This window comes from Schistocerca cancellata, chromosome 3 (assembly GCF_023864275.1).
Source record: "Schistocerca cancellata isolate TAMUIC-IGC-003103 chromosome 3, iqSchCanc2.1, whole genome shotgun sequence".
In the NCBI taxonomy this organism is placed as follows: Eukaryota; Metazoa; Arthropoda; class Insecta; order Orthoptera; family Acrididae; genus Schistocerca; species Schistocerca cancellata.
Window position 1 is genome coordinate 714,794,360 of NC_064628.1, and position 12,445 is coordinate 714,806,804.

At 40.2% G+C, this 12,445-nt stretch overlaps 1 protein-coding gene across 1 annotated transcript in view; it reads right to left on the reverse strand.

The window, feature by feature from the left end:
* The window catches only part of LOC126176534 (intermembrane lipid transfer protein VPS13B), a 238,167-nt gene that overhangs the window by 140,660 nt on the left and 85,062 nt on the right, over positions 1-12,445 (reverse strand). Inside the window, exons 9-10 of the mRNA XM_049923691.1 lie at positions 7,403-7,609; positions 1,844-1,982 (exon numbers count right to left, since the gene is read on the reverse strand). Of these exons, the coding sequence (XP_049779648.1) occupies positions 1,844-1,982; positions 7,403-7,609 (346 nt within the window). The remainder of the gene's footprint in view (positions 1-1,843; positions 1,983-7,402; positions 7,610-12,445) is intronic.

Consider the following 12,445-nt stretch of genomic DNA (forward strand, 5'->3'; position numbering starts at 1 on the left):
TCGTGCCCTGAAATGAGAAATGTACTGCCCACTATCCTTCCCAACACAGTGATATTCCGCCGTCCACTGAACCTACACAATATACTCATCCATCCTTACACAAGCCCTGCTCCCAATTCCTTACCTCGTGGCCCATACCCCTGTAATAGACCTAGATGCAAGACCTGTCCGATACATCCTCCTACCACCACCTACTCCAGTCCAGTCACTAACACCACCTATCCCATGAAAGGCAGGGCTACCCGTGAAACCAGTCATGTGATTTACAAGCTAAGCTGCAACCACTGTGCTGCATTCTAAGCAGGCATGACAAGCAACAAGCTGGCTGTCCACATGAATGGCCACCAACAAGTGGACCACCCTGCTGCTGAACACGCTGCCAAACATGATATCCTTCATTTCAATGACTGCTTCACAGCCTGTGCCAGATGAATGCTTCTCACCAACACCATTTTTTTCTGAATTGTGCAGGTGGGAACTTTTCCTGCAATACATCCTACATTCCCGTAGCCCTCCTGGAAGCAATCTTCATTAGTCACTGTCCTCACCCACCCAGCCCCCTCCCTGTTCCCATTCCAGCACTACACAGCTGCCATTTCACCACCACACCCAGTCTTTCTGTTTCTTTTTACTTCTCTCCTTTTCAGCTACTCCCCCCCCCCCCCCCCACTCCCCTGCCCTCCATCTAAACTGCAGCACTTCACTGTCCGCCACCCCCACCAAGAGAGAGAGAGAGAGAGAGAGAGAGAGAGAGAGAGAGAGAGAGAGAACTTTCCTTCTCTAATATTGTTACATTCCTTCCTGGATTTTCCATTTTTGATTCTACTAGAAAATATATTCATATGTGATGAGTGTCTAAACCAGAGCTTTACTGACAGAAATAATGCAGTGTGTTATCAACAAACATGAGGTTCCTTAATGTAGCAGACATGTGGACAGTCTGAGTTGATAGACATCTCAAGAAAAAACACCAACTGGAACTTGAAAACCAACGTACAAGATCTCTGAAATTAGTATTAAACATGTAATTACACAATATTCTGCAGCAGCCTACATTTCATTCCCGTAGGAATACTGGGAATAAAATTAAAAACAATGGGATGAGTAAAGATAACCAATCACTGTATACTAAAGACAGAGTGTACCATAAACAAGAACTGGAAACTGGCAGCTAGTTTACAAACCTTCATTCTCATATTAAGAATTTTCATTCTCCTACAGAGCACAAAGATAAGCTGTTACAAATTCTTGGTGCTGTGGCCCAAACAGGGACTCACTCACTCCCTCCCTCCCTGTGTTTGTGTGCGTGAGTGGGAGGGGGGGGGGGGAGGTTGCTGTGTGCGTGAGTGGGAGGGGGGGGGGGAGGTTGCGTGAATTTTACAAGTTGAGCTATAATGTTTCAAATCTTGTTTATAGGCTGTTCAGTGACTTCAAAGTTGAGTGATCAGTTATCTTTACTAATGTCATTTTTTGTATTTCAGACCAAATTTTCTATTATTGTATGAAGATGAGATTAGATTAATTATGAATCACATAGAAGCATACAGGCAGTAATTTGCCCCACATCCTACCTTCATTCGGAAAGAGAAATGAATATACCCTCTGTCTTGCATTTTCTGCTATTTTCCAGCGAAGAGAAACATATTTATAAATGTAATTAAATTATGAATAAAACTCTGCTAACAACAAAGCAGAACTGAATGACTCTGGCAGTGAGAGATAAATATGGCATTTCAAATTTATTTAAGCACATAATTCAGATTTGTCCTCTTTGATGTGATTTAACTATTAATAACCTCAAATTTTCATTACTTTTTAAATTTAGTTTACATAATATATTTACCTGTGATTGTGTCAACATGAAAATCCCACAGTATATTGTAATTTCTCTTCCTTCCCTTGTTTTCAACAGAGTCAACATCAAATAGAGAATCTGCCAGATAATTTTCCTGTTTATGACCGGCAGAGAAGAATTTTACATCCTGAAAAATTGTATAACAATAACTAATTAATACATTTTTAATAGTTCCTGAAAAATTATTGCTTATGGACATTAAAACATAAAGAACTCTACAATGAAAACAGAGTTTACTGCACAAGTCTATCATCAACATACAAATGGAACTATGATACTTTTTACTCAGCAAAAGTTTATCACTAGAGAAAATAAGTGTCAGTGAAAGGTACAGGGGTGGAAAATACTGAAGTTGAAACACACGCTGAAATGAATTCTTAACCCAAGGAAGGTAACCCACATTATTTGATTGTACTGGCAATAACTGGTCAAAACTATTAACACCAGCATATATTAAACATTTATGGATGAAATTTATGAAACATCAAAACACAAACGGGCAAGATGAATGCCATTTTGGTCCACACAGTTCTGAAGCTCATGTGGTTAAAAGAAAATGACGGACAACTCATTTACCGGTGTTCAAATATACTGGTCAATTTCAAATGAAAGCAGCACAGGACAGAAAGTTTCTCATTGGTAAAAGATCTGCCTCAAAACACGTGGATAAATGAATTCTTTGTGTCAGGGTACTATTGTCACAAGTTTAAGTAGTACTTCTGATACTGTGTCCCAGCAGTGCCACTGGCAATCATCATCTGTGTGTCTCCTGCAGATAGGCCACATCTACCAAGTATTCATGAAGAATCTTGGATAAGTATTCACTTTCCCCTTAGCGATGCTATTGATGGTAAAGTCCACTAGTCGACATCCAACTGCACCAACAATGAGAGTCATATATGTTCACTGGTTACCCACTGTGAGAGGCCCACCATGAATCAGAAGTCCTGCATCTCTATTATTATTATTATTATTATTTGCTTTTACAGCCTCATTGGACCACTTTAGCCAATCATTTCCTCGTCCTCTTCTTCAGTAAGTGCATGTTTTGTTCTTTCTAAACTGCCCAGTATCTTTTCATTTGCTCTGATCTTTCCTGTCTTTCCTCAAATGTAATTACCCTTTTACTGTGTGTCATCTTATTTTCTTGTCTTTCAGTTTCTAAGGATTTTCTGTCTTGTTTTGCAGATCATCCAAGGTTATATCCAGTTCACCCATATCCTCTTTAATTTCCTTGATCCACCCCAATTGTTGCTTCGGATTCCACAGTTTCTGCATGTCTATTGCATCTAATTTTTATTGTATCTAGTTTTCTACTCTGTAAATGTATTTGTGCCTACAACTTTTCTGGGAACTGACACTTAATGTAGCACCATAAAATGAATAAAATTAGTTAGCTGACAATTAACACACATCAAAACAAGTTTTGCATCACCTTGGTTCCGAGAGTTCCAGAACCTGTAAAGAAAATTGGAATAGAGATCAACATAAACATCATTTCCATCCTTTTTACTGCTCATGAAAACAACACATTGTGTGTTGTACCACCATACAGTGACACCTTCAGAGGTGGTGGTCCAGATTCCTGTACACACCAGTACCTCTAATATCTAGTAGCACATCCTCTAGCATTGATGCATGCCTGTATTCGTCATGGCATACAATCCACAAGTTCATCAAGGCACTGTTGGTCCACAATGTCCCATTCCTCAACAGCAATTCATCGTAGATCCCTCAGAGTGGTTGGTGGGTCATGTTGTCCATAAACAGCTCTTTTCAATCTATCCTAGGCACGTTCAATAGGGCTCACGTCTGGAGAGCATGCTGGCCACTCTAGCCGAGCAATGTTGTTATCCTAATGGAAGTCATTCATAAGATGTGCACAATGGGGGTGTGAACTGTCATCCACAATGACGAATGCCTCGCTAATATGCTGCCGATATGGTTGCGCTATTGCTCGGAGGATGGCATTTACGTATCGTACAGCCGTTACGGCGCCTTCCATGACCACCAGCGGCGTACGTTGGTCCCACATAATGCAAACCCAAAACAGCAGGGAACCTCCACCTTGCTGCACTTGCTGGACAGTCTGTCTAAGATGTTCAGCCTGACCAGGTCTCCGACAATTGTTTGGTTGATGGCATATGCAACACTCATCGGTGAAGAGAACATGATGCTGATTCTGAGCGGTCCATTCGGCATGTTGCTGGGCCCATCTGTACCATGCTGCATCGTGTTGTGGTGGCAAAGATGGACCTCCCCATGGATGTCAGGAGTGAAGGTGCGCATCATGCAGACTACTGCGCACAGTTTGAGTAATAACACGATGTCCTGTGGCTGCACGAAAAGCATTATTCAAAATGGTGGCATTGTTGTCAGGGTTCCTCTGAACCATAATCCGTAGGTAGTGCTCACCCACTGCAGTAGTAGCCCTTGAGTGGCCTGAGCGAGGCATGTCATCGACAGTTCCTGTCTTTCTGTTATCTCCTCCATGTCTGAACATTATCACTTTGGTTCCTCCGAGATGCCTGGACACTTCCCTTGTTGAGAGCCCTTCCTGGCACAAAGTAATAATGTGGACGCGATCAAACCAAGGTATTGACTGTCTAGGCATGGTTGAACTACAGACAAAAAAAGCCGTGTACCTCCCTGATGGAATGACTGGACGTGATCGGCTGTCAGACATCCTCCATCTAATAGACACTGCTCATGCATGGCTGATTGCACCTTTGGGCAGCTTTAGTGACATCTCTGAACAGTCAAAGGGACTGTGTCTGTGACACAATATCCACAGTCCACATCTATTCTGGAGTTCTGGGAACCGGGATGATGCAAAAAAAATTTTTTTGATGTGTGTATGTTCAAAAATCTAACAGGTGAAAAAATGGAATGACAGACAAAATTACAGTTTTTGCAGGAGAGCTCCAGTGCTGAGATAACATGTGTCAATTATGTATTCTATGATGACCATGTTATGGCTACAATGGTGTCAGTTTGACATATTCTATTTTATTATGCTAACTGCACTTGAGTGCCTGGCAGATGTACATGGAGTACTTTTTGAAATTTAATTTGAATACGTCATGAAGATCCATGTGCAATATGTGAATTTGTTTGAGACCACTGTGTCTATCACTAATAGATCATAGGACTTTTGCAAGATGTACAGGCTACATATTATTATGTGCATCAGCACTTTATGTTACAATGGCAAAATAAGGAGGCACCACCAGGAGCAACTTGGTTAACACAAATATTGTGGTATGAATGGTATTCAGAGTGGTGCAGTATATCAAAATGAACACGATAATGCAATTATTTGTGTGTCATCAATCTCATGTACATACAATGACAATTTCAAGTAAATAATCATGTCATTTAAATGTGCTAAAATTTCGTTAATAAATTCCACTCAAATGTACCCCCCCCCCCCCCATTCTCCTCTGAGGATTTTCACACACACACTTTCAGGGGAAAATAAAAACTTAAACTCTTAGTCCTCTTGTATTCAGATACTTTTTCCTACTAAATAATTTTTCTCATAACATGCAGTATTTTTCTATGACAAAAAATTCATAAATATCATAGGTCCATGGTATTTCCTGCAGAAGGTTCTGCAACCAGTTTATAATACAACTGCAGACAACCTTGTAGGTGGGGCAGCCATAGCTATGAGTAGTCATCTGGGGTATTAACTGCTTCATCTGTATTTAGTCCATTATTATTGGATTACTATTGGTTATTCTTCTCAATCCATTGTTATACAAATGTTCATCTGAAGATGTGGCTTTTAGTGCCAAGAAACCAGTAGTGATCCAACAATAAAGGGCTGAATACAAATGAAGCAGTTATTAATACTCAAGATATAATACAACCAATCAAGTTGCCAAGTGCAATTTGATCAGTTACGTGAAACAATTTAGAGAAGAGACTGACGATGAACTGATGCGCCATCATGGTTTCAAGAATTTGTTTGTTTTTAATTTTCAGTCACTGGCCTACACTACCATTAGTGAAAATTTTGACACCATAAAGGAAAAAATAGGTGTTAATTTAATTAATTGACAAACAACCTGCAGTGCTAAATGAAAATTATTAGAGCAATGAAGGAAAACGACAACTTTGAAATAATCCTGGCGAATGTCATTTCAGTTCAAGATATGTTCAATGATTACAGTGACTGCACAGATAAGAGAGGACAAACTATCTGTCCAGCAAATAAAAACTGTAGAACGTCTTGCTAAATGTGGACAAGCATTGTTCTGTTGTACATAGTTCCAGGAGTGTCACGCAGATAGGGCACTTAGAGGATTCTATGGTTCTCATGCTATAATGATTTCTGTTAAGTGTACCCAGAGTTTGAGGGAACGGGTGTCATGCAAGACAGCCCATCTTTTTCCATCACGTCAAGTGTTAAACCAGTATGACTGGATAATGCACTTTGGGTGATACCTCTATACTGTCCGATAAACAGCTCAAATCAAAACATGACTTACTAGAAAAGTCAATTTGTTGATGATCAATATACCACTGTCTATAATGAATGACCCAAAAGTACCCAGTTAGATGTCTTGTACCCTGCATAAGAATATGTACAAGTAATCCATAAAAAATACTGAAACTGAGTTTAGCAATGAGTGTTAGGTGTGTGAACAGAAAGAAGGAAAAGTGAAAGCAATTACTTGATCTTCTATTTTGTTTGCTGTATTGTGCCACAACCAAGTATGGAGAGTGTTAAAACCAGTGTGCTCCAATGTCAAGAGTGAATGGTGTGAAGATTTCCTAGAAGGTGCGTAGTGACTTGTTCCTTTCCTCAGGCTCTGTTCTTTAGCACAATGGAGCAAATGAAAATCGAGATTACATTTTTTTGAACAGATCTAAAAAGAAGTGAAAGCAAGAGATAACAAGTAATATTGTTTCACAGCCAGCAATTCCTACAAGAAAAATGAAATGGTTAACAAAGGCAGAGTTATCAAAGGACAGAAAAATTGGAGTCTTTTTAAACAAGTCACACAAACTTTGTCAGGACTTGGACTTAACAAAGGAAACTAAGAGATGATGCTCAAATTTCAATTCGCCGTAACGGAGCTGCAAGAAGTTTCCAGGTGAAACATGAAAAAATTACAAATGAATCTTGAAACAAATAAAATTATTCTCTCCACCATCATTGAATAAATAACATGCATCTGATGCTTATAACATAACTGGCAGTAAAAGCTTATTTTTGAGGATTACACTATCAAGTGCTAGATTTCACCAGCAAAAGAGTATACCACTTATGCAGAATTCATGTTGAAACAAATACAGTAAATTCTCATGGTGTGTGTGTGTGTGTGTGTGTGTGTGTGTGTGTGTGTGCTGCGCACACAAACACGCGCACATGCGCATGTACACAAGAGTACGATCTCAACAACAGATCAGGGATACCAATGTGATAGCAAAGTTTGTGGAAAGAAGTTCTATATATCTATCAATCAAGCCTAGCTAATAACTTTCCAGCATTGATAATCACGATAAGAGAATATAAAATCAAGATTTAAGCTTTACCATATCCCCTCCATTCTCTTTCACACCACAGAAGCAGTCACCATGAGGTTCCAAAGAAGCGTAACTGATTCCCATTCGAGCATTAAGCCACCTTGAGCCATGCATCATAACATCACCATAGCAGCCTTGGAGCTGAAGAAATAAAAAAGGCACGAACTTCACCTTACGTGGCCCATAGTAACTCCTCTCTGATGTGCTTTCTGTTACCTGCAAGAAAAATGGCAGAATATAATAAGTGTTAATGCTATAAGTTATTGTGAACTTTTGACATGGCAGCTTCAGTTGTATTATATGATATTTATAACATCATTGATGCTAAGCAAATCTCTCACAGTAATAACAATTACACTCCTGGAAATGGAAAAAAGAACACATTGACACCGGTGTGTCAGACCCACCATACTTGCTCCGGACACTGCGAGAGGGCTGTACAAGCAATGATCACACGCACGGCACAGCGGACACACCAGGAACCGCAGTGTTGGCCGTCAAATGGTGCTAGATGCGCAGCATTTTTGCACCGCCGCCGTCAGTGTCAGCCAGTTTGCCGTGGCATACGGAGCTCCATCGCAGTCTTTAACACTGGTAGCATGCCGCGACAGCGTGGACGTGAACCGTATGTGCAGTTGACGGACTTTGAGCGAGGGCGTATAGTGGGCATGCGGGAGGCCGGGTGGACGTACCGCCGAATTGCTCAACACGTGGGGCGTGAGGTCTCCACAGTACATCGATGTTGTCACCAGTGGTCGGCGGAAGGTGCACGTGCCCGTCGACCTGGGACCGGACCGCAGCGACGCACGGATGCACGCCAAGACCGTAGGATCCTACGCAGTGCCGTAGGGGACCGCACCGCCACTTCCCAGCAAATTAGGGACACTGTTGCTCCTGGGGTATCGGCGAGGACCATTCGCAACCGTCTCCATGAAGCTGGGCTACGGTCGCGCACACCGTTAGGCCGTCTTCCGCTCACGCCCCAACATCGTGCAGCCCGCCTCCAGTGGTGTCGCGACAGGCGTGAATGGAGGGACGAATGGAGACGTATCGTCTTCAGCGATGAGAGTCGCTTCTGCCTTGGTGCCAATGATGGTCGTATGCGTGTTTGGCGCCGTGCAGGTGAGCGCCACAATCAGGACTGCATACGACCGAGGCACACAGGGCCAACACCCGGCATCATGGTGTGGGGAGCGATCTCCTACACTGGCCGTACACCACTGGTGATCGTCGAGGGGACACTGAATAGTGCACGGTACATCCAAACCGTCATCGAACCCATCGTTCTACCATTCCTAGACCGGCAAGGGAACTTGCTGTTCCAACAGGACAATGCACGTCCGCATGTATCCCGTGCCACCCAACGTGCTCTAGAAGGTGTAAGTCAACTACCCTGGCCAGCAAGATCTCCGGATCTGTCCCCCATTGAGCATGTTTGGGACTGGATGAAGCGTCGTCTCACGCGGTCTGCACGTCCAGCACGAACGCTGGTCCAACTGAGGCGCCAGGTGGAAATGGCATGGCAAGCCATTCCACAGGACTACATCCAGCATCTCTACGATCGTCTCCATGGGAGAATAGCAGCCTGCATTGCTGCGAAAGGTGGATATACACTGTACTAGTGCCGACATTGTGCATGCTCTGTTGCCTGTGTCTATGTGCCTGTGGTTCTGTCAGTGTGATCATGTGATGTATCTGACCCCAGGAATGTGTTAATAAAGTTTCCCCTCCCTGGGACAATGAATTCACGGTGTTCTTATTTCAATTTCCAGGAGTGTATATTGGTTGCGACAGCAGAGTAACAAGATGTGTAACTGGAGTTGAGTGAGTTAAAATTTCAAATTCAATGGCTATACTTGATTAATCAACATTCATTGCTTATACTGTATGGTTTCATGGGTAGTCCCATTAGTTTGGATGTATGTTAAAGTTAGACCTTACAGCTGAGAAAAGCTACACAGACGTCACATCCGAGGCAAAGAGTAAATTATTGGCACTTAAATATTCTTATAATACAGTAGAAATGGCTGTCAACTGAAAAATGATACTAATAGTGGTATTAATAATGATAGCAGTAGTAGTAATAGTAGTGGTAACACTAGTAAATACTATAATAACATTTTTTACAGATGAAATATTGAAGCAGGAATTACAATGACACAGTAGTCTCCATCAGAATAGACTCTGATAATCCATATGACTGCCACTGAGTTATTCACAATGCTTCTTATCAAGCTCACATGAAAGAAATGAAAAGTGTCAGCTGAAACTAGATCTGGACTGTAGGGACTATATATCTCACATTCATGGTAAAAAAAAAAAAAAAAAAAAAATGCGGTAATATCGTTGGCATCTTCAAACCTACTATTTACTAAGTTACTGCAGCTATTTCCACAAAGAAAGGTCTTCATGTTGAGAAATCATTACATAGTAGCTGAAGAAGAAAAGCTCCATCGCTTTGCCTTCATACCAGCCACTGTTGACACTTCACCACAGTGGTTCTAGGGCTTTTCTTTCTTTATTGTTTCATGAGTAATTACAGACCTACAATGTGTCTTACCATAATGTAGAAAATTTTACAACAAATCTCATTCCCATCAATGTTGGAAGAGGTGTTATCAGTTGCCATAGCATAATGTTTATGCCTACATACATATGCTCAAACCACTGTTAAGTGCATGTCTTTTCCTTTTCTAATCGTGTACAGAGTGTTGGAGCATGAATGCTTAAGTGTTAGACATTTCAGGATTTAAGCTAGCTTCCTACTTCTGCAGAGTAGATATGGATGGAGGAGAAGTTACCACATTTATTAAAAACTGCCATAAATTCAAGAACATTGACATTAATAAATTCTGTTTAGAGCAGCATCTAGAAGTATGTGCAACAGAAGTAGAGTTCCATAACAGATCCTATATAATAGTAACTATTTCCGAGCACCTGCAGGAAATTATAATCTATTCATAAATCATCTAGAAGCTCATTTGGGTTATTTAACAGGAAGAGACAAAGAAATTTTGATTGCTGGTGACTTTAATACAGATTTTCTAATGCAATCTTCCAGTAAATGTTTACTGCAGTTAGTAATGTTGTCTTTCAATCTAACTCACACTGTACACTTTCCAACTAGGATCATTAAATCCTCAAGGACAGCCATTGATAACATTTTTATAGACAAAACAAAGGAACAAAATGATATCATAAAATCTGTAATAAATGGACTATCGGATCATGACATGCAGCTCCTTGTTTTAGATGTAAATTCTAAGCAGATTATCAAGACCGCTAAATCTGAGTACAGGAAAGCAGTCAATCAACCAAAACTTGAGTGTTTTAGAAAACTGCTCAGATATATGAAGTGGACAGGTGTTTGTAGTGCTCATGACATGAATGAAAAATATAACGCATTCATGAACAATGTCAGTACCATGTTAAAAAACTGTTTTCCTCTAAAAGTTACTCAAATTAAACAGAAGTCTACAATAAAACCATGGATTACACAAAGAATAAAGATTTCCTGTAAGACAAAAAGGAAAATGTATCTGTCGACCAAGAATAGCTCCAATGCTGATGATTTAGCTAAATACAAGGAATACTGTAAAATATTAAAAAAAGTAATTCGTACATCTAAACAAATGCTCTGTGAGAAGAAGATAGCAATGTCAGGGAACAAAATAAAAACAATATGGGATATAGTGAAAGAGGAGACTGGTAGAACCAGAAAGGAACAGGAACAAATAGCATTAAGGGTAGATGACACATTAGTAACCAATTGGCATAGTGTGGCAAATCTATTAACAAGTATTTTATATCCGTTACTGATAGAATGGGATTGTCAGGATCAGTAAATAATGCTCTTGAATATCTGAAACTAGCCTTTACAAATAGCTTCAGGTACATGAATACGTCACTCACTTCACCAAAAGAAATAATTTCCATAATAAAATCTTTAAAAACAAAGCATTCTAGTGGTTATGATGAAATATCAACAAAGTTAACTAAGGCATGTTCTTGTGAGTTTAGTACAATTCTAAGTTACTTGTTTAGCCAGTCAATTATAACTGGGACATTTCCTGACTGGCTAAAATATGCAGATGTTAAGCCTCTATTCAAGAAAGGGGATAAAGAGAGATCATCGAACTACAGACCGATTTCATTTTTGCCAGCATTCTCAAAAATTTTAGAAAAATTAATGTACAGGCAGCTTCCTAACCATCTGACCACAAATAACATATTATCAAGAACACAGTTTGGATTTCTGAACGGTTCTGATATCAAGAAGGCTATTTACACCTACAGTGAAAATTAATTCATTAAATAACAAATTACAAGCAGCAGGTATTTTCTGTGATTGTGTGAATCACAACATCCTTTTAAATAAATTAGAATTCTATGGTGTCAGGGGCAGTGCTGCAAAATGGTTCAAGTCATACCTCGCTAACAGGAAACAAAGGGTGTCAGTGCAAGGGACTAGTGAATTAAGTCATCAGTCATCATCAGAATGGGAAGAAATTACATGTGGTGTCCCACAAGGATCCAACTTAGGGCCATTGCTTTTTCTTGTGCACATTAATGATCTCTCATCTGTTACACTGCCAGAAGCAGAGTTCATTTTGTTTGCCGATGGCACAAGTATTGCAATAAATAGTATATCGAGTGTAGTTCTAAAAAGATCTGCTAATGATATTTTCATGGATATTAATAAATGGTTTAAAGTCAACTCACTGACATTAAACTTCGAAAAGACTCGTATGAAGAAGAGCAGATAGAAGAGGTTGACTGTCTTAAATTCCTGGGATTACAACTTGATAATAAATTCAGTTGGGAGGAGCACACCACTGAACTGCAGAAACGCCTTAACAAATCTGTATTTGCAATTCCAGTGTTAGCAGACATAGGCGACATAAAAATGAAAAATCTTGCATACTTTGCCTACTTTCATTCCATAATGTCATATGGTATAATATTTTGGGGCAACTCTTCAAGTCAAACAAAAGTTTTCAGAGTCCTAAAGCGTGTAATATGTATTATTTGTGGAGTAAATTCATAGACGTC